This window comes from Ailuropoda melanoleuca, chromosome 16 (genome assembly GCF_002007445.2).
Source record: "Ailuropoda melanoleuca isolate Jingjing chromosome 16, ASM200744v2, whole genome shotgun sequence".
In the NCBI taxonomy this organism is placed as follows: Eukaryota; Metazoa; Chordata; class Mammalia; order Carnivora; family Ursidae; genus Ailuropoda; species Ailuropoda melanoleuca.
In genome coordinates, this window is record NC_048233.1 from 38,024,387 (window position 1) to 38,047,156 (window position 22,770).

The 22,770-nt window shown below is 52.9% G+C and overlaps 1 protein-coding gene across 1 annotated transcript in view; it reads right to left on the reverse strand.

Annotated features, from left to right (window-relative positions):
• Nucleotides 1-276: 276 nt before the first annotated feature.
• The window catches only part of VDR (vitamin D receptor), a 55,237-nt gene continuing 32,743 nt past the window's right edge, over nt 277-22,770 (reverse strand). The window contains exons 4-10 of the mRNA XM_011226313.3: nt 21,363-21,493; nt 14,246-14,430; nt 13,906-14,026; nt 10,900-11,071; nt 4,645-4,796; nt 4,311-4,427; nt 277-2,962 (exon numbers count right to left, since the gene is read on the reverse strand). Of these exons, the coding sequence (XP_011224615.1) occupies nt 2,703-2,962; nt 4,311-4,427; nt 4,645-4,796; nt 10,900-11,071; nt 13,906-14,026; nt 14,246-14,430; nt 21,363-21,493 (1,138 nt within the window). The 3' untranslated portion in view covers nt 277-2,702. The remainder of the gene's footprint in view (nt 2,963-4,310; nt 4,428-4,644; nt 4,797-10,899; nt 11,072-13,905; nt 14,027-14,245; nt 14,431-21,362; nt 21,494-22,770) is intronic.

A 22,770-nucleotide genomic window follows, 5' to 3' on the forward strand; every position in this document is an offset into this window, starting at 1 on the left:
CTCTGTGGAAATCACTCAGGAGGAACTCTGTAAAGACTTCTTTTGCTCCTTTATTCCTTTCCCCGGATCTGTCTTACATTCCAACCTTCTCTATTGGGAGGCCCCGACTTCCTGGGAAACCTCGCTTTTCCTCCTGTCTTTTCCTCCCCAACTCCTAGACTTCTCTTTGATAGTGAGCTGGTGTCGCGGGCCCCAGGGCTGAGCTGATGTTTCCAGGGTGTCCAGTGGGGTGCCCTGGAGAAGGTAGGGCCAGAGGGAGAACTGGGAAGGTGGAAATATTATAAAGACAAATGCACTTTATTGATAAGGCAACAGCATTATACAGAGCTGAGGCAGAGACCCCATCCGGCCAGGGCCACATTGGGGAGGGGGGGTCTGATTCACATTGAGACACAGGCTGAGGTGTCCCTCCTCCTCCTCCTGATGGGTCAGCAGGGTGACAACTCAGGGGAGGAACGCAGGGGATCCAGGATCTAGATTTGCTGTCTAAAATCCAGACCCTCCCCTACGGGACTAGGGCAGCCTTCAGGGGAGGGGGAAACGGGGTCTGAGCTCAAGTGTGGTGTACCGAACAGAGCACTGGCCCGGGAGTCCACAGACCAGGCGCATCCCTGGAGCTCTTTCCAACTAGCTGTCTGAGCTTGGGGGACCACACCCTCCTCCAAGGCTCAGGTTTTCTTTAGCAAGGGAGTTGAACTAGTGAAGCGATTTTTAACCCCCCCCCCCCACTAGCATGCTAGACCAATGTCTTCTGCAGCTAAAATCCAACAGGGGCCTCTCCCTCATTGTGAAATAACAGCAAGGACAATAACAATAACTGACGTATAGGATTTGTTTACAATGTAAGCTTTTCCCCCATAAATATCTCCTCATCAGTGGTGCCTACTGCCTGCTGCCTTAGAATGTGGTACAAAACGGAGTCTGATTCTGAAACAACTCCCAGCTCAGAAACGGCAGCCTCAGCCATGCGAGGGTACTGTGCCGTGCGAAATGTGGCTGTCAGCGGTTTCTCCACTGGAAGAAACAACACCGAAGGCAGCCACATTCCCCAAACTCAAGCAATGATCTGAGGGACCCTCTCTGACTCCTGGAGGGAGCCCCTCCCCATGGTCCCACACACCTACAACTCACTCTCCCGGGGACCCCACCCCAGAGGAAACAGTAAGAGCTCCCACCTCCTGGGTTCGGCCGGCTATGGAAGGGCAAACGGAGTCTGAAGTTAAGTGCCCCCCATCCCTTTCGAATTTGGGGGGGTGGAGTGAGAATAAGAAGGGAACCAGCCCCACATGTCTCCACCCCTAGATGCTCTCTCGGCCTAGCCATGCAAGGCCAGCCCGCTCTCCCTCCGGCCGCAGCGAGGTGTTGGAGCATTAGCTCCTGGGTTCTGGGGGACGGCAGTCTTGGAGCGACACCCAGATGGGCCCCCGGGAGGGCATGGCCTGGGCTGGTGGGGTCTGCCGTTCTTCTCTTCCATCCCCCCTTGCCAGGTGGAAAAGAGGTGGCGCCGCGGGTAGGCGGAGGGGCACTGCTTCCCCAGACCGTGGGGGCTTTGGGAGCGTGTGTCCATCTCAGGACCCCCCTTGACCATCCTAGGGTGAGGCCCCTCCAGCACCCACGGCCACTGGTTCTCTCTCTTCTGAGTGGGAGGTAAGGGAGGCAGGGTGAGGATGAGGGTGCTGCTGGGCATTTCTCTGCAACCTGGGGGTGACTCACTCTTGCCACCTAGATCATTGGAAGGAGAGCTCTGGCCTCCACCAACCTCTTAGATACAGGTCAAGGAGCCATGGGCTTGGCGACAGGGACAGCTGTGGCCACCATCTACCACTCTTCTATGAGGCTGGGTTTGCCCGTCCCCCACTTCCTGGGCCCCGCTCTTGTTCCCCCTTGGGCCTCTCAGCGGGTGGGTTCTGGGCTAGGGGGTCCCTCCCTTGGGGAAAAAGCCCACCTGACCATACCTACTTCCAGGGTTACCATAGCAACGGGATGAAGGTGGGCACTGAGGTGTTAGGCGAGTGCCCTTTGGCCAGCAGAGGTGGGTGAGGGGGGGAGATGTGACCTTTGTCACCTCGTTTTTGGTCATCCTTGGCAGTGAGCGTCCTAGACAGGCCAGGGCTGGGAAGGCAAAGGGAGAAGGCCCCATCGTGGCACACTGCCCCGGGACAAAACAGCACAGGCTGGCGGCAGGATGAGATGGGGCGTGAGGGGTGGGGGTCGTGGCGAGTTAATTATCATGGGTGGGGCAGGGGGAAGGACGTCCCCGCTTGGCTCTGGACAAACGGGCCTGGAGCGGGGGGAGGTACAGGTGTCTCTGTCCCTGAGGAATGGCTTCGTTTCTCCCGCCTGCCTGTTCCCTCGGCATCAGCCAGCAGCCACTTTCAGAGCGGGAGGGCCATCCCTGGGCAAGGCCCCTCTTCCGCATCTGCCCTCTGCCCCCACTTGAGTTTCTTCGTCAAATAAACAGCAACTCCTCGTGACTGAGGTCTCAAGGGACTGGGGGCAGCCTGCGGCCGGCAGGAAAGGGAGACCTGGTGTTAGGCTGGACAGGACACAGGGTGGCCTGGCTGGGGAGGGGAGGTGCAGGAGGAGGGGCTGAACTCCGGAGGGGGTAGGAATCCGGTCTGCAGGGCAGCAGGCGGCCCCAGGCCAGGGCACAAGGCCCCAGATGAGCAGCCTCGCCCAGGTGCCAGGGCAGGCCGCCCTGGTCAGGAAATCTCATTGCCGAACACCTCCAGCACGAGGGGTGTGAGCTTCATGCTGCATTCGGGCTGGAAGGAGAGGCAGCGGTACTGCTTGGAATGCTCCTCGTTGAGGCTGCGCAGGTCGGCCAGCTTCTGGATCATCTTGGCGTAGAGCAGGTGGCTGCCCGGCGGCGGGTGGCGGCAGCGGATGTAGGTCTGCAGTGTGTTAGACAGGCGGTCCTGGATGGCCTCCACCAGCGCTGCGTCCTGCACCCCAGGACGGTCTGCGAGCACAGGGAGACAGGAGAAGAAGGCACAGCTCTGAGCCAGGTCCCTTAACATTCCGTCTCCCCACAACCCCCACCCCCAGACAGACGCCCAATGCCGGCATCTTCCTAGGTCACCCCTGTAGGGCTGCGGCCTGTGACACCACAGTCCTCCCTAAAGCCTCTCAATGACTTCCCTTGCAATCTTGGTCAAGTCTCCCAGGTCCCATCCGGCCCTGTCTCCAGCTCAACTCTCTCCCTCCGTCTCTGTGCTCCATGGGTCCATCAGTATCCCGACGTGCCGTGCGCTCTGGCCTCCAGCCTTCACATTTGTGTTCCCCCTGCCTGGAACTCAGCTCTCGTGTCTTCGCCTCTTACTGATCCTTCAGGTAACAGCTTAAAAGATCTTCCTCAAGAGGGCCATTCCCGATGACCAGCTACCTCCATTCCCCAGACTGCGTCGAGTTCTCTCCTTCTATTGTACCCTGCTCTAGTATCAGACACTTCTTTATTTTTAAACTTTCATCACATTAAACTTAGTCATGAAATAGTAACTGTTTAATATCTCCTCCTTTAATCCTTTAATGTCTGTGTCCTGTTTGCTGCTGAATCCTAATGCCCAGAACAGGGCCCAGGACCCAGCAGGGGCTCAACAAGTCATCGCTGAGTGTAGGAATCATGAATGAGTGAATGCTGGCTGCGCCGGGGTGGGGGAGGAGCCCACGTTCCTTCCATGGGTCCCCAGCCCATCCCTGATCAGAGGCCATTTTGCTTGTTCCCTCAACATAGGCAAAGGCAGGGCTGCCCCCCCTTAGGCCTCATCACCAGTATAATATCCCCAGGACCACAATAACCGCCTTCTCAGCCTCTCTCTCTTCCCACCCCAACAGACAGAAGAGCTCAGGGTCACAGCACACTGCCTCCAAAATGCGTCAGGTAAGCTTTGGAGGCGGAAGCATCTATAAGCCCCAAGTTTTTCTACCCTACCCCACAGGTGATCTCAAGTGCTGGCAAAGTTCAGTCCAGTTCACCCAAGAGCAGAACCTGAGGACTGGGAACATCCAGGCCTGTCTACGGCCTGAGAAACCCCATTTATCTGGTTCCTCAGAGTCCCACCTATGAACCACCCGTGGTCTCAGGGCCAAAAGCAGTGAAGGACCTCTCAGCTTACACATTTCACATGGGCTGTGCAAACCCAGCAAAGTGGGTGTTTCCTTGTCTCTCTCTCCCCTTTTGCCCCTCCCCCTTCCAGATTGCCCTGCTGGCCCTCGGCTGCGCTGCGCTTAGTGCTTCACGTCCCCCCCCCCCCCCCCCCCCCCCCCCCCGNGCCCCAGGTCCGCGAGTTCCCCACTGCTAGACCCTGTACCTGGGGAGACAATGCAGATGGCCATGAGCAGGACATGCTCCTCCTCGTGCAAGTTCAGCTTCTTCAGCCCCACCTGGAACTTGATGAGGGGCTCAATCAGCTCCAGGCTGTGTCCGGCTATGAGAAAGATGGCCAGATGCTGTGGGCTGAACTGAGGAGCCGTCTACCCAAACCACCCTGCCCCACCTCCAACCCTGACTGGGCCTGCCTCTCACCCTTCTCTCCCTCCTGCCGCCTAGCCCCCTCCGATGAACCTGATCGGGGCCCATGACCCCAGGAAGGGCGGAGCCAGAGTCTGGGAGCTGGATTGGGTGGAGTTGGGGCCCAAAGGTACCTTTGGCTACATCACTGATGCGGTACTTGTATTCCTGGCTGCCACAGGTCCAGGACATGTCGTCCAGGAGGAAGGACTCGTTGGAGCGCAACATGATGACCTCGATGGCACTTGACTTCAGCAGCACGATCTGGTCATCAGAAGTGAGGTCTCTGCCAGGGAGGACAGGGAGGAGTTGGGTTACTCGTCAAGAACTTCAAGTCACACAAATCAATATGGTGTTTTGACAGGTGCCAGCCAGGTCCTTCACTGAGGAGCTGGTGGTCTGATCAGAAAGGAAAAAAACCTGTTTCCCCGAAGGAGAACATCTCGAGACTGTGATTGTGCACCAAGGCTGCAAGAAAATGAGCTCAGTTACTAAGGCAGGGAAACCCCCGGGACTCACCAGTGTCCCCAGGCCTAAGCGGCCAGAGCTATTAGGGACAGGAAGAAGAGCCTGGGGAAGCTCTCAGGGTTACAGCGGCAATGTGGAGGTCAGCAAGAGGTATGGCCACGGTCATCTTCAACACCTCTCATGCCTTCCTTTTCTCCCCCTCCTGTCCTCTGGTCCTTCCCAGAAGTAGAGCTCAGCCAACTCCGTCTCCAGGACATCTCTTGAGCCCTCGACCTCCTTCCCATTACCATCAGGACTGTTCTGGTTCAGAGCTCTGTCACCTTTTTCAGTTGCCTCTTATTAGAACTCTGGAACCAAGAGTTTCTCGGGTCTCTCCTCCATGGTGCTTATGGCTGCTACAGGGAGACCTCGCCCAGGCTTGGAAACCCTCACTGACTCTCATCCCCCTCTGAATCAAGCCAGTACTCCATGCCTTGGCTCCAAACTGTTGTTGGCTCCATGTCTTGGCTCCAGCCCTCTTCCCAAACTCCACCAACCCTCCATGCTGGCAACTTCTGACCACTCCACAGTGTCGTGCGTCCTTACGCCAGCTTGCCTCTGGGCATGTGACAGCTCCAGCCGAGAATGCCTGGCTTCTGCTGCTCCAACTTATCTTCCTGACTCTGTACCCGGTGAGGTCTTCCTCGGAGCCCCCCAGCCCCTGATCACCTTCAGTAGAATTAGAGCCATTTCTTCACGGCCGGCTGCTGCTTGCACTCCCACTTTGCCCTTCCCCCTTCAGCTCTGCTCTTTGCGCGCTTGTCTGTGGCTCTGAACAGCAAGTAGGCAAGCTACCTGAGGGCCAGCACTCCCCAATTCCCTCAGTGTTCCCCACACAATGATTACTGAGCCCTGAGCACGACAAGGTCAGTCAATGCGTGCTGATGAGTCAAGAGGCCAATGACTAGTTCCATATTCTGAGTCACGGGCTGGGCTTGCCTGAACAATGACAAGGAAAAAGCAGCACCCACAAATCAACTTGCTTCCAGTTTTCCCTCCTTTTCTCTTCCTGACGGTGCATTTCCACCTGGATATCTGGTGGAAGGGCTGCCATCCTCTCCGTGGCTGGACTGTGTATGTGGAGAGATGGGAAGCAGATGTTGACAGACGAGAGGTCTGTACCAACAGGTGATAGGTGACGGTTAGGATGGCCACAAAGGGTCTGCACTGAAAACAATTTCAAAGTGCTAGAGCTGGAAGGCCCCCCCTAGACGCTATGCGATCCATTTCCTTCTTCCGCGTTCCCTACAGTTCCAGGAGGTTCCGGGGCCGGGGTACTTGAGGTCTCTGGATATAGCCCTGAGGTTAACTCCTGGGTTAATAGCTTCTTCTTCTTTTGAGCTACACCCACAGGATGACACATTCATCCACTGCTTGTAGCTCTGGCCTCTCAAGGAACACAGAGCCAGACTTCGCCATTAGCCATGGGGCGTCTTTTAACCATTTAAAGAAAGTTACCATGTGCTCCTGTGTCTTCTCCAGGACAGACAGCCCCGATGACACGGCGTCTAGATATCTCACTACCCTTGTCACTTCCCCCTCGATGCTCAATACACATTTTAAACACTACTGCCTCATTTTGGTTTTAACTCATTTTACAGTAAAAGGCGCTCATTATGAAATCTTTGCAAAATACAGGAAAAATATAAAAGCAAATAAAAATTGCTCATAACAGCAATGACCATTTTGGTGTATTTCCTTCTTATCTTTTTTTAAAGCAAATCTCTCTCTTTCTCTCTCCCTCTCTCTTTTTAAATTTATTTATTTATTTGTGAGAGAGAGAGAGAGAGGGAGAGAAAAAGAGAGCACGCCCCTGTGCACACAAGTGCGTGAGTTGGGGAAGGGGGAGAAGAGAATCCTCAAGCAGAACCCTGCTGAGTGTGGAGCTCGTCTTGGGGCTCAACCTCAGGACCCATGAGGTCATGACCTGAGCAGAAACCAAGTCTGATGCCCAACCCACTGAGCCACCAGATGCTCCGCGGTTCTCTCTTTTTAAAACATGCTTGCGTTCATAGTAATCCTGTGTCCCACTTCCTGCATCAAGAACATTTCTTTAGCCTAGTCCACAGCGAGTTGCATTAAATTATATCTTATCGACATACTACAAGTTATTTAATCAGTCTCCCATCCACCTATTTTTGGACATTTTGGTTGCTTCTAACTTTCGCCATTGTCAGTAATTCTGTGAGGCGTTTCTTTGTACATAACCTTTGTTCAATGGCCCATTCGGAACGAGTGCCGTAAGTGAAGAAATCCCTCGTGTGCCTTGCCAGAGAGGTTTCAGGGGCCCCTTGCCTATTGTGATCCAGGCAAGCGGCTTCTATGAAAGCAAACCTAGAATGACCTCAGATTATAGCCCAGAATCCCAGGGACTTTCTAAGTGCAAGTCGCAGCCAGAAGAGGGGATGGTGGCAGGTGGGGGTATAGGTGGAAACGAAGGGGAAATCAGTAAGAGACCTCCTGCCCGCTGACAGGTGCCAGCTCCCCTCTGTGCCTCCTCCCTGGGCCTGTGTACTATTTATATCCCCGATCAGTTTTCACCCCAGCTGCCGGCTGCTTCGGGGTACCTGCGAGGTGCGAGAGGCGTGGCTCTCTGGTCGTCCCCACCTCCAGGCACAGCCTGGCCCCTCCTCGCCTGCATTCCCACGGTACTTCCAGCAGGCCTCTCTTGGTTCTTATCTCTTCACCGCAATTGTCTCACTGTCTATCTCTTCCATCAGACACTGAGCCCTGGAGGTCAGGAACTGTGTCCTCGTCAACTTGTATCCTTCACAGTTTATGGAAGAAGCTGTTTGTTACATAGATGACCAAGTGAAGACAGAGGAGAGGACATGGGAGGAGGGACGCACTGGCCTCAGGCCTTTGACCCAGGAAGGAGCCACTGGGAATGGAAATGGCAGTGAGGTCAAAGGTCTTTCGTCCAGAGGGCTGGGCTCTAGCTGGTTTGGCCTGGTCTGTCTTACCCCTCTGTTGGCAATGAAACCTGGGGGTCCTTGGTTCTCAGATCCAAGATGGCTCCTGGCCATTTAGATGCTACTCCTGATACCACTTCCTCCAGGCAGGCTTTTTCCCTCCCTCCCTCCCTCTCTCCCTCCCTTCCTTCCTTCCGATTTCATTTATCTATTTGACAGAGGGAGAGAGAGAGAGCACAAGTAGGGGGAGCAGCAGACTCCCTGCCGAGCAGAGAGCCCGACGCGGGGCTCGATCCCAGAACGTGGGATCATGACCTGAGCTGAAGGCAGATGCTCAACCGACTGAGCCACCCAGGCGCCCCACCTCTAAGCCTTTCTTTTGAAGCACTGAGGATGGGAGATTTGTGGGGTGCAGACGGAGAGGCTGAGGGAGGGGAGGTGTGAAGCAGGAGCCGGGCCAAGGCACACCACAGCGCAGTTCACACCCAGCAGGCCTATTCAGTCCCGCCCCACTTTGGTCCCATGCCTGCGCTGGAGTCTCAGCCTGCCCCCTCCACCCCCCTGCACTCACCCACACGGAAGTCTCATCCTGCCCTCCCCACACCCTCCACCCCTGCCTACAGGCAGCAGGATCAAAGCCACCAGGGACGCAGCCCTGTTCTCTCACTTCTTGGAAAAACAGAATCTCTAAGCATAGAAACCAGCAGAGCTGGAGAGCTGTGGGGCTGGCCCTACCTGGGGTCCACCACACCCTGGGCTCTGGCCTCCGTCCAGGCTCAGTGTTGCCTCTGCCCAGTCACAGAGAGAATCCACATCAGTGTCCCCCCATCCCCAGAGCTCTTGGCCAGGCCTGCTCCATTTTTACTGGGATACCTTCCATTCTGAGATTTCCTAAGTCACACTGAAGAGAGAGAAGCCAACCCAAGCACGTGCGGAATCGATGTAACCAATTCGGGATTAGCAGCTGGATTGTTTCAGTGTCTGCTCCCATATACCTTGCTTCAGCCACGACTGCACGGCTAGACTAGGGAACTGTGGAAAACGAGGCTGGATACGGAAGGAAGGGAGTGGACTACAACTCATCCTTGGAGAGACACATTAAGGGCTGGGTCATGCTATTTGTGTCAGAGTATAGGTGGCAAGGGTCAGGGATGGGGACCAAAGGCATGGGAGAAAAATGGGGGTTTGGGTTACTTACTACAGGGCGGGGGGGGCGTGCAGCACTGGGGTCACCGGGTTAAATTAATGGCTTTTTTAAGGACAGTGTTGCCAAGTATGCCGTCCCAGCCACCACTTAGAACCAGCAAACCCGAGCATCTGGACAGAGCTTCGGGGACCCTGTGCTCCAGCTCCCCACCAGGCTAGGAAAGACGACCCTGCATAGCTGAGGACTGCTCCCTGGGGCTGGGACAGAAGCCAGGTGCTACCACTATCCATCAGCACCTTGAAGTGTTCTTGTCTCTAGCTGTTTACACAAAACAAGGCTTGGGAACAGACTGAGTTTGCAAACACTGACTTGAAGAGTGTGGGAGGGAGCTGGAACTTGCGCTGAGCGGAATGCATTGTCAGTTCCAAGGAAAGGCTCTGGAGGGTAAGTCCCAGGCCCAGAGCAACACTGAGCTCACAGGTGACACTCATTCCTGCCGGATGCCACAGTGGCCCTTGCTCCTTCTGCAACCAAAACGTGCAATGCAGTAGGCGTGTCTCAAGGGTGTCTTGCTTTAGTAAGCAAGTTTGATGTCTTTCTCTTCTTTACAGTCTTCACAAAAATTCCCGGGGAAGAGCACAGGAGGGCCCCCGATGTCTGAGTGGCTGAGAGGCATGAAATCACACAGAGCCAGCTGTCTCAGGGCAGACACAACCTGGGAAGAACTGGGCTTGGCGCTCTGACTTAGCACCATCTAGCTGTCGATGCAGTCATTGAGACAGTGACTGATGGCTTCCTTGCGTGGCAGAGAGAGTCACAAAACAATAAATAGCATATCACACGAGTTTCCAGTCAGAGCTGGCCAATGTCAAATAATTTTGGGCTCCCAGAGTTCCAGCACCGAATCTGAGCACTGGCCTCTAGAAAGCCCTCAGAAGCCCCTGCTGCTGGCAACTGCAAATATTGCTCCTTGACCTGATGCCAACAGGAATTGCTAGTGATTGCTTTCTTTCCCTTTCTCAACCACATTGTATACGTGTTGTATGGCTGTCCTCCAAATGATATAAATAATGTGTCAATATAGATATGACTATCTCCCAACATTCTACTAAAAGCATCTATACTTTATCTTACTTTAAGAACATTTGACGCTGCATGGCTATTTAAATGTAAGTATATGTGCCATTTATTACCAAAACAATAAAACAGTTGAATGAAATTTGTATCAGTGAGTCTATAACAGACTATCTTTACTCCAGTAGGACTCCTTACACCTACCTGTTTGGGCAAAGGTCTCAGGATGGTTAGGAAAAGCCCTCTTCACAGAAATTTGGGTGAAGGAGGCCCCAGTTATGTGTGCCAGGAAACCTGTATTCCCCTGGGATCCCTAAATTATTTCACAAGTCCCCTTGCACAACCGTTTCTCCTATCACTTCATTTTGGTTTCAGATTTGGGTGTGGAGGGTTAAAGGAGGTTTAATTTAAAGGGTTAACATGAGGATTAGACCCAAGCCAGCCAGAGTGCACACGGCAGTGAACTTGGAATTCTAGACCTTGGCTCTGACACATGCTGGTTCCAGCACAAGAAAATGATCCTGGCCGGCCACTGAACCTCTCTGGGCTTCTGTTCTGTCATCCAGAAACTGTGGGGGACAGATAGCTCTCCAGTGCTGGCCTGCTGGGTAATGCTGGATGGGCCACACTTCCCAGAGATTCTGACATAGGAGGTCTGGGGTAGGGTCTGAGTCCCTGTGTTGAGAAGCAGTAGATTGGTGATCTCCAAGCCTTCTTCTAGCTCAGTCTAGGAGTCTGACTCTTCTTACCTGAACCCTGGGATCATCTTGGCAAAGCCGATGACCTTTTGGATGCTGTAACTGACCAGGTCAGCCAGGTGGGGCAGCATGGAGAGCTGGGACAGGTCCAGGGTCAAAGAAGAATCATCTGAGTCTTCTTCCCTCAGATCCAGATTGGAGAACCTGGTCGGTTCCATCACGTCTGGGGAAGAATGAGGAGAGTGAAAGAGCTACTTAAGGGTACTTGAGCCAGATGCCTTCCTGCTTGGCCCTGTGAGGACCTCCCATACCCTAGCCGCAGGGCTAGCCAGGAATGCCATAGTGACCGCCTCTCTCCAAGGTCACTCTTCAACCCAGGCTTTCCTCTAGGACTCCCCCTGGCTTTCCTTTCAAGCAGAACAAGGCAGTACAATCAAAGATCAGAGATAGTCCAAGAAATGAGATTTCCTGGAGCCATGATTTTACAGACCACATGTTATTTCTAATGACCTCAAATCAAAGACGAATTTGGAATCAATGAACTTATGGAAAACAATGTTAAACCTCACTAGTGACCAAAGAACTACACAGTAGAACATTTAGACTTTTCACCTATAAACTAGAAACAATTATGTTTAAACGTGGATGCCATTGTCAAGGAATTAGGCAACCTGTGTGCCATGGGGTGCTAAAGGAAGCATAAATTTGTGCAAGTAATCTAGAGAGCTATTTGACAGTAGGCATCGGAAGCCTACGATTTTGTATATTCTTTGTCCAGTAATCCCACTTCCATAAATTCCTCATAAGGAAAAAAAAATCTGGAATAAGTGCAAATATTTAGCCACAAGCATACGATTATCTTTTTAAAAAAGATTTTACTTATTTATTTATTTGAGAGACAGAGAGAGCGCACAAGCAGGGGGAGGGGTGGAGGAAAAAGGAGACTCCCCACCGAGGAGGGAGCCCAATGCGGGGCTCAAACCCAGGACCCTGGGATCATGACCTGAGCTGAAGGCAGACGCTTAACCGACAGAGCCACCCAGGCCCCCTGCATATTGTTATCTTAATGAAAAGCTGGGACACAATCTAGATTAGATATATTATTGTACATTCATATTCCAGAATACTAATCAGCCTTGAAGCATATATTCTAGAGGTATGTAGAATGACATGAAAATATGATGTAATGTACTGGTAAAGGAAGAAAGCAAGTTACCAGATGGTGTATAGTGTAATTCCACTTGAAAATAAACATACGCATTTCAAGAAAAAAAAAAAGATGGAAAAGAGATACATCACAGTGTTAACAGTGATTACCTTTGAGTAGTAGGTTTAAATATTTTACATATATAAAAATATATTTATTATATATATATTAGCTTATATTTTCTGAATGCCTACAATAAACATGTATTACTTTTGCTTAACATTTTTTTAATAAAGATTTTATTTATTTATTTGACAGAGAGAGAGGCAGCCAGCGAGAGAAGGAACACAAGCAGGGGGAGTGGGAGAGGAAGAAGCAGGCTCCCAGTGGAGGAGCCTGATGTGGGGCTCCATCCGAGAACGCTGGGATCACGCCCTGAGCCGAAGGCAGACGCTTAACGACTGAGCCACCCAGGCGCCCCCTTTTGCTTAATATTTTTAAATTAAAAGTGTTAACTAGTTTGAACCTTATTTATTTATTTATTCAATTAAGTAATCTCTATGCCCAACATGGGGCTTGAATTCATGACCCCGAGATCAAGAACAGCATGTTACATCGACTGAGCCAGCCAGGCGCCCTTTAAATCAGTATATGACATACTGAACCTACCATTGGTGGGGCTGAGTACCTCATATCAATTAACCTATGAGGGTATCAAACCCCTAAATAAGATGGAATTATTAAAAGCTGAATGTATAACATGCAGACTGAGCCTCACCGATGCAAATAAATACCCCACCAAGTGAAAAGAGCAGTAAAGTGGGAGTGAAAATTAACACTTGGGAAGAATCCCTACAAGACGAGGAGCTCAAAGGGTCAGTCAATCTCTGCAATGTCCCTGACCACCTCCCTCGGGTCACTCCTGCGTAGGCAGACACCATGTCTGTCTCCACTGCCATCCTCGTCCAGCTGACACTGAGACCCCTCCCACCTCTTTGGGATCTGGGCACAGATCCATCCGTAAGTCTGGAAGTACCATATCTGAGGGTTCTCGTTCCCCGGAGGGAAGGGGTTTTCCCATCCCTCCCCTCCTGCAGGATCCACGCAGAAGGCAGCAGGGTTGGGTGAGAGGCAGAGGGATGAAGGACAGGGAGGCGGGAGGACGGAGCAGGAAGCTGAAGAAGAAGGTGGCAAAGGACCGTAGGAAGGAAAGCAAGGATGAGCTGGAGATGATGGGTCCCCCAGAGCTCGGGGTGGGGGGACGGTAGGCTGCAGTGGGACCCACATGTTCTCCCTCCACTCCAAATGTCACCCTCCAGGCTTTGATGACTGTGGTTAATGATACTGTTTTGTATATTTGAAAGTTGCTAAAAGAGTAGATCTTGAAAGTTCTCATCACAAGGAAAAAACCACAACTTGATAACTCTGGGAGATGATGGATATCACTAGACTTACTGTGGTAATCGTTTTGCAAAATATATATGTACCAAATTATTATATTGCATACCTGAAACGAACACAATGTTCTGTCAATTAGAGCTCAATAAAACTGGAAAAAAACCAAAAACAGAATCCGCCAAAAGGCCCAGGCTCAAAATACCTTTTAAAGGAACCAGGTTACCCACAGGGTGGAGGGCAGGAGCAGAAGCCTGGCGTGGAGGAAAGAGCAGGGACTCTGCAGACAGACCCTGCCTGGCTAGACCCCAGCTTGGCCAACTCTTCCCCAGCATGGGCCCTGGGGCTGGTTAGCCCTCTTCTGCACAAAAGAGGGCGGTGTTCTGAGGACACTGTGTGGCACGCAGTACGCTAGTGCTACCCTCCCATCCACAGCCAAGGACTGGTGGGCTGTGGAAGCTCTGGGCTCTTCTCCCCGAGCTGGGCTCACTGGCGGGCAGCCTGCATCGACTCACCTAGACAGGCTGTGTAGTTATCGGAGCAGGAGGAAGTTGAGTCCCCGGAGAGGCTGGGCGCGTGGACGGAGGCCGGCCTGGAGGAATGGCTCCCTCCACCCCCCTCCCCACGAACTGGAGGCTGGAAGGGAAAGATGCAGTATTAGAAGCTCCCATGGGGGCCACTTTCCTGCCTTGTCCCCGAACTCTGACAACGGGAGGGGGAGGCCTGCCCGGGCAGGACAGCCGCCACCCCCGCCCCGGTTTCTGGCTGGCCGTGGCCCTCCGTCCGCGCTCGCACGCCCCGGCCCCGGCTGGGGCTTTCGCTCCGCAGCTCGTGCTTCCTGGCCGGCGGACGCACCCGGAACTGGGTGAAGTCGGCATAGGTGGGGTCGTAGGTCTTGTGGTGGGCGTCCAGCAGGATGGCGATGATGTGCTGCTGTTCCTCCGACAGCTTGGGCCGCAGACTGTCCCTCAGGGCTTCCTCCTCCTTCCGCTTCAGGATCATCTCCCGCTTCCGCTGCACCTCCTCGTCCGTCAGGATGACTACGGGGTAGGAAGAGGGGTGTCAGGAGGCCTGGGCCTGCAGCTCCCGGAGAAACCAGCCTCCAGGGGCTAAAGGCAAAAGATGGGAGGAGCTCACAGGGTGGGAGGGTGCTTCTTGCCATGGGGGCCTCTGAGCCCACTATATGGATGGAAAACTGGGTTTCCTATTGAAAAGGCAGGTGCATGAGCGAGGAAGAGAAAGGATTTGAGAGGTGGGATGGTTGGGCATTATTAGTGAGTCTGGGTTCTCAGGAGCAAGTGATCAGACTCTGGGCAAACGGTTTGAACTCTCTAGGCTTTTGTATCTCATTAATCACACAAGCAGTTTGCTCCATTAAAACCTCTTCTAAGGTCCCTTTGTGGTGCCTTCCTCCAGGAAACGTGTGTATGTTGGGTGGCTGGGGTGGCAGGGTGACAACACTGACCTTGGAGGATGGACTGTGTTGGGAACTGAATGTGTGTGTAACACAGAGCACCTGCTCATTAAATGTCAATCCTTGTCTCTTCCCCCTCACATTCATTGCCCATGATCTTGAGGGAGACATGGAGGGAAGAAGGGCGAGGGTCACGGTGTGGCCAGTCCCAGTGCTGGAAGCTAGGAGATGCTGAAAGACCCCTCTACATGGGCATTCCCACGGCCAAGTTTCCAGGCAGGGAACTCGGGCGTCTGATCTACTCTGACCAACTTAGAAAGACTTTGCTTCTTCGGTTCCCTGCAAAACAACCCCTCCTCCAGCCTGTCCAGTCTTGAAAGTTCTACCCAAGGAAGTTTTTGAGCCCTCTAGAATTCCCAAAGATAACACCTTGAAGCTCTAATTTGCAGTTCTCTCCAGCTGTTATCCAGCGTGTCTGACGATGGGGAGACCCTCTGCCACTGTCAGGCTGTGCGGGCCCTTCTGGGGTGGCGCCCACCTCACCGTGCTGGGCAGCTGCCCGGGAGGGTGGGGCTGTGAGCAGGGATGCCTGGCACAGCAGCCAGGCAAACAGACCTCCTGGCTGGGGCTTGCAGAGTGCTGACGGCAGGAGTGGGCACTGGGGCCCTTGGCCTGTAGCTACTTGCTCTGAGCTGGTGTTGCCAATGCTTCTGCCCACAGAACCAGGGAGTTTCACAAGAGCAGGGAAAGAACCAGAACCCCAGGATGGGTGGGTTCCGGACTGCAAGAGCGGCCCACTGGCCCAGACCCCTCGGGTGTGGGGGAGAATGCAAGAAGCTGGTGGGAGGTGAGGGCGAGCCTATGGGGTGTGGATGGGTGGGAGTGGGCAACCAGACCCTTGGGCCCAGAAGGAAGGGAAGCTTGTGGCAAAGGATGGCAAGCTCCCTCCACAGCTGAGGTAAGCCATATTAAGAGGAGGACTGGAGGAGGCCACGCCCAGGTGACTGACTCACCTGCCCAAAGAGCTGCCAGCCCTCTACCACAGTGGGGGTCTGCTCAGACCCCAAGAGGTCAAGTAGGGTGGAAGAGGAAGGAGCAGCTAGCATTGGATTCAAGGCAGGGTGTGAGGCCCTAGTCTGGGGAACCCAAGATTAGGTGTCTGGTCTTTCCTGCTCACCTAAGGGTGGTTGCAGGAGGTTCTGGGGCTGGAGTGGGGGGTGAGGGTGGGTGCCCTGCCGGTCATGCCACAGGCATCCATGGACAGGCTTCTCAGCTTGACTGGGCTTTGATAATCTCTTGTGATTCTTTGAAGTCACTCTCCTGCTCAGAAACTTTTTCTGGCTCCTTCCTGCTTATCATGGTCCAAATTAAAGTCAAGATTCTCCATGATTTTACTTCTTCCTAACTTTCCAACCTCATTCCCCAGTGCCTCTGGACACAGCTTCTGCTCTAGTCACATCGAGACCGTTGACTTGCAAACATGACCTGCTCAGCCTTGTCACTGCATTTCCACTTATGCTGGCTGCCTGTCCAACTGGGTCTTCTCTCCCCAATAGCTGGGGAAGTTCTATCCGTTCTCCAGCACCCAACCTACAGACTTCTTTTACCATGAAGCCTTTCTGGATTGCCCCAATCTGCACTGAGTTTCATTTCTTATTTCTGTGGGATGTCTACTGTTTCCCACACATGTTGGCACCCAACTGTCTTCCACTCTGTAATAGTTATGATTGGTACAGACTCCCATAAATGCCCATACAGAGAGAACCCAAGATGTTCAAGGGCTCTTCCACTAGAATGATAGGCTACCTGTGTTTCCCCTCTAATGGCTAGCCCAGCGAAGCTTCCTGGCCCTGGTGTTTGCTCAGTAGTCCGAGAGATTGAACACCCAACACATCTACACTGATTGTACTTACTATGTGCTAGTCATTGTCCTTTGCTCGGGAAGTGACAGTGAGAAGTGCACTAATACTGCGTGTGTCCTAGCATGTCGGGATGGCACACATCAAATGCCAGTCCACTAGATAACTGAGCCCAGCTCACCTTTTCAATTTAAATAATTGTGATTGAAATATTTTCAAGACAGAATACCTTATAACAGAACACCTGTAACATCCTGCAACCTTTACTTGATGATTCGGAGGCATCACTCGAAACAATTACTGGACTTTGCAGGAGCAAGGTTATAACCTCAGAACTGTACAGGGCTGTGTCCGTGCACTGTATGACTCAGCCTGCTATGATTTGGAGTTTTTGTGCTATGTTTCATAGCTTTCAGTCTCCTCTTCTCTGGTAAGCTCTGTGTGGTCTCTTCTTACTGGTGCCTGCCTCTAGAAGGGTGCCTTTCTTCCCCTTAATTCTAGTCTGTTGGGGAGAAATGCTGATGATCAAGTTTTATGTAAGAAAAAAAATCATGTTAATAAAAACGGATAAAAAATACAGCATTATTTATGTACTGGGCACTATGCTCAATGCTTCTTAAATATTAACTCACAGATATTTAGTCGTCATAACAACCTCTTAGGGCAGGTGCTGTTATTCCCATTTTGCAGTTGAGGGACCCGAGGCCCAGAGGCTATGTGCCTTGATCAAAGTCACATGGCTAACACGTGGTAAAGCTGGTATTCAGTCCTGGGCAATATGGTTCTTAGAATTCCGGGTTGTGCCTACTGCCCCATAGCGCCTCTGATTGTAATTGGCTATGATTGCTCCGTAGGACTCTTGTCCCCAGCCATGGAACACACAAAGTGTTCCAATCCATCTGAAGAGTATGAAAAAATAAAGTAGCGAAGTTTGTAAATGATTTACTCTAAAAGGACAAAGTTAAGAAGATTCAAGTTTAACCTTATGACATTGTTCCTCCCAATCACTGTATCAAATGGTGACTGCCATCCAGTGTGCAGTAATAGAGAAAGAAATGCTGAGATCTGGCATTTTCTACCAGGGCTGCCAATCCGTGGGCCTCCCTCCAGGCAACAGTGTCTGGAAACGGAGTAAGCCATCAGGCTCTCACATGTACAGATGCTGTTGTGATTTAGGAAATGAGTCTTTTTTTTTTTTAAAGGGGTTGCTAATTTCATAGGAAATTTTTTTATTATTTTCTCAATGAATTGCTACTGAAAATGCTGTTGCTATCATGTAAGAGGACACACGTTTTGGAGTTGAAAGCCATTGACCTAGAAGAGCAAACAGGTTCTGAAAGAACGTTTGATGGGCTCTCCAGTGAAAAAAGCGCATGAGCTGTGTCCGTGGACCTTGTGAAACCCATCTGGCTGCTCAGTAGCTTCTCTGCCTTCCTTCTAGGCTCCTTGCTGAGTGCTTAAATGGCTCTGCACACGTTTATTCCCACGCAAGATGTTCCCTGCTTCATGAAGTCTAGAACCGCATTTGGAAGTCAAGATCTGAAAGCGCGAACAACTTAAAAACACCTCACGTTGCCCCTGGTGGCCTAAGGACATCTTTAGAGAAGAGAATATAACGTCTTCCCAAATGAGTGACACAGGTGATGCCAGATTTGGGGGATCTTCCTGATCTATAGACCAGCGGGAGATGCCGAGGACAAAGAAGCATACTGGGGAGCTAATACTTGGTCATTCAACACATATTTATTGAGCAGCTATGCTGGCCAGCTGCTGCGTTAACACGGGGTAGGAAAGACATACATCTGTAAAAACATTAAACAAATTCACATAGAGTGTTTTCGTGCAGGACAGGTCAACAAGAAGCAAGAACTCAACTGTGAAAGTTCTTGGACTCCAAGGACACGTTCAAGTCAACTAGGACTTGAAGAGAGAGAAAGGGGGGTCTTCGGTGTGAACAGTCCCTTGAGCCCATCCCTTAGGGACCAGGCGGTGCCTGAAAATGCAAGTGGTGGAGCTCTGGCCCACGGAGGGTGCCTGGAGGGCTGTGCCTTTGGAAGCAAACAGACCTGGGCTAGAATGTTGATAGCATACCATCTTCCTAGCTTAAAGGCATGAAATCTGAAATCCTCTGAGCTTCCCCCTCTATGAAAAAGACCTACAGAAGTATTCACCTATTTAGGGATTCTTGTGAGAATTTAATAAGAAAGCACACGTGCTTGCTGTAGAATCTGGCCCTCAGCAGGTTCTCGATAAGCATTTGTTCCCACACCCATCCCTTTCGCCTTCCTGAGCTCCCTTTAGGGAAGGGCCCCCTCTCTGCTTCTGCCAGAAGGCAGCTGTGTTCGCAGCTCCCTTCAGAGGGAGCTCTGGGGTGTCCTGTGGTTTTACAAATGTTGACACAAAACTGTCTCTGGGAGGTTGAGACTTAAGGCAACCACCAGCCCACAAGATAAATGAGCAGCTCTCCTAGGGTTCTGAGCTGGGAGCTCTAGGCCCAGACCGCTCTGACAGACTTCTTTCAACTGGGCTGACTTGAGGCCGAGAACTACAGCCCTTCCTAAAGGACCTTCCCTTCGAGCAGTGGAGAGAACAAGCCTAGTACTGGCCCAAGGTCTTCATTTAACCAGAGCTTTGTGGGCCAGACTCCAAGAGTTCAGCTCTACCAGCCCACGGCTAACTCACTACAGCTCCCAGTACGGGCATCCTGAGAGTGGGGGACACGGGGCTGCACTGGGCATATAGCAGGGTGGGCCACAGGGCTCTGCTGGGGAAGACTGGGGCTGTGTTTGGGGTGGCTGAAGCACAAAGCTGTTGGGGATTGGGGGTGGGCATTCCCTTCTGGGTTGCTGGCCCCCATCACCACACAGTGTTCCGGGGGGCACTCTGATGCACCCAAGACCTGTTTATCACCATGGATGCAGTGCTGTCTTTGGGGACCAGAAGAGATCTAGAAGCAGATATGGAGACTCGCTTTCTGAAACCAATTCTGAAATTTCTACCTTTCTGAGTCTGAGATAATTTCTAAGTGTTCTTCCTATTCTAAGTTGGTCGGACATCTCCTTCCTCCTGAGACATAGGAGAGGAGCGTCTGGACAAACGTCTGGGGCAGAGTCTTCCTGAATCCCAGCGGTGGAACTGTGCTGTTCTCGGCTGGCAGAACCTCAGAGCCAGGCTCCCTGCCCTGTGGAGGATGTGCGCCCCTCGGGGGCAGGAGCAGGGGCTGTGCACACTGCATCTTGCACCCACCCCAGTGCCTCGCACAGAGCAGGCCGTGCTAAGCCAGTGTGGGAGAAGCCCCAGGAGGCACTCAGCCTTCACCTGCCCTGCTCCAGGATAAACACAGGAGTCGGGCGGGGCAGGGGACTGTGCTAGGAGAGCTCAGCATGTCCAGGCCTGCACACTCCCGTGGGGGCGAGGAGGAACAACAGTCTGGAAACTTCTCCAAGGCCTGCCAGTGTTGACTGGGGAGCCGGGATCACGAGTGAAGGGTTGTGACCACCAGTGGGGAGCCTGTCGAGGCCCAAGGAGGAGGCCCCCCATGAGGGTCTTCATTCTGTCTCCGTTCCCCAACAACAGAGAATTTTTTTTCCTATCAAGGAAGGAATGTTCCATCCCCTAAGCCCTGTCCTGTGACTTCCCTTGTTGTGGACACATCTTTGCCGTACCTGCCTCCCTAACCCCCACAAACAACAGCCCCATAGCCAGGAGGGCCTCGAGGAGGGCCCGCATCTGAGCACCCCTCCTAAGCCTCCTCGGGTCCGCAGCTTAGCAGGGCCTAGGCCCTGTCCCAGGGTCAAGGAGGGGATCAGCACGCAGACTGCAGACAGGAGTGAGTGAGAGGCAGAGCGGGGCTGACGGTGCAGAGGGCACCCGTGCCTGGGCCGGCCCAGGGCCCTGGTCTCCAGCATGGGGAGGGCCTGGCTAGCCCCTCCCGGGCTCCGCTGCATTCAATGGCTACTCTGGTTACCAAGTAACTGGTACCAGGGTTCAGATGCAAAGTCCAGGGTTGTTTTTAACCGAGGGTTAGAACAAGTGAATCTGCCATCAGTCCTCTCCTCCAACCCCAGAGCTGGACAAGAAGTCCTATAGGACTTCTCTTCTCTCTCCCCCTGGATCCAGAGGGCCATCCTAGAGTCCAGTGCTCCCCCACACAGAGTCTTTCCCCCTGGTCTCCGCTGGGCTCTGGCCCGCAGATCTGCCCCTGGGGCCAGAGTGGCCCGAAGGCTGGGGCAGGGCAGGACCGGGTGCCAGCCAGGCTCTGAATATTTATTCTCCCCAACACCCCTGCCCCGCCCCAATCTCAGCAGCCCACTCTCCCAAAGTCCAAACAACCCCAGGTCCTTGAGCCTCATCTTTTCCCTGAAGGTCCAGGAACAGGGAGGTGAGAATAGTGATGCTGTCTTGGAGGAGGACTGATCTGGGGGCTCACAGAGGCAGTGCCCTGCCTCTCCCTCCTCAGAGGCCTCACAGGGGACGGGACGGGCCCTTTCTGGGACTCTGAGACACAGACCCAACCGAGGCTCGCAGGACCCCCTGGGGGCCTCTGACCCTGTTGTTCTAGCCACAGGGCCCCAGCTCCAGGCCCCGGGTGCCGGGCGCCCCAGGAGAACGGCACGCAGACCTCCAGGCCAAACCAGCCTAAAGAGCAGTTCCAGCGTCCCCTCCGGGGCCACCCCCCTGCCTGGCCCCGGACACTCACACTCCTTCATCATGCCGATGTCCACGCAGCGCTTGAGCCGGCAGGCCTGGCAGTGGCGGCGGTTGTCCTTGGTGATGCGGCAGTCCCCGTTAAAGGGACAGGTGAACAGCGCCTTCCGCTTCATGCTTCGCCTGCCCGGGGAGAAAGCACATGGCACCTCCAGGTCACTCACCTTCCAGCCTCAGCCTCGGCTGCCTGCAGGCGCTGTGACCACCGAGACTGCCCGCAAGGCCGCCCCCAGATCTCCATGTCTCCCACTGGGGCTTGGGGGCCCAACCTTGGCCACTCTCAGTGACCACCACTCCCCTCCCCCACGCTCTAGCCTCCTCCTCCTCCTTTCACTGCCTGCTCTGCTCCCATCATCGCTTTGCTTTACTTTTTTTTTTTAATATTTGAAAGGATTTATTTATTATTACTTTCATTTTTTTTTTTAAGTGCACTCTACACCCAACGTGGGGCTTGGATTCATGACCTTGAGGTCCAGAGTCACCTGCTCTACCAACTGAGCCAGCCCGGGGCCCCTGATTTATTTTTATGGTAGTCTACTTCCCACTCTTTTATTTATTTATTTATTTATATTACACAGGAAATACATGAGTGAATTAGCCTAGTGACATTTTTAAAAATACTAAAATCTGGGGCGCCTGGGTGGCACAGCGGTTAAGCGTCTGCCTTCGGCTTAGGGCGTGATCCCGGCGTTGTGGGATCGAGCCCCACATCAGGCTTTTCCTCTATGAGCCTGCTTCTTCCTCTCCCACTCCCCCTGCTTGTGTTCCCTCTCTCTCTGGCTGTCTCTATCTCTGTTGAATAAAGAAATTAAAAAATCTTTAAAAAAAAATACTAAAATCTGCAGAGCAGCCCTCCCTCCTTATAGTGAGCTATTACGGGAGGTGAAGACGCCGGTGGTGGCTTTAAATCATCCAGAGTCTGGAGATGTATGACTGCAGCGTCCCTGGGCCAGGGACAGACATGTGCACAGGTGCATGGAGAAGGGAGAAAGGGTCCAAACCATAGCTTGAGGCATCCAGATCACATGCCTGGAGAGAAAAGACCAGGTGAGTGGGTGGGAGCCCTGAGGTCTGGCTTGGGCTTTCAGAAAGGCAGAGGAAGTAAGGGCTCTGCCAGGACAGAAACCTACCACAGGTTCTTAACTAGGAAGCCGGTACCCCCAGGCCCCCTGGTATTCTATGTAAAATTGTGTGGGGGGTGCACACACATGTGTGCCCATGTGTGCATGTGTAAGCCTGAGGGCTCATTTTCCTAATTCTGACTTTCTGCTGGCAGCCACACCACATGGGATTTGGGGAGGCTACATCATCTGTGTCCTAGGGGTTCCTCATACTCTTCCCAGTGGCAGGCCCCAGTTTTTTTGCCCCAGGACAGGTGATAGGCTTTCATTGGGGAAAGA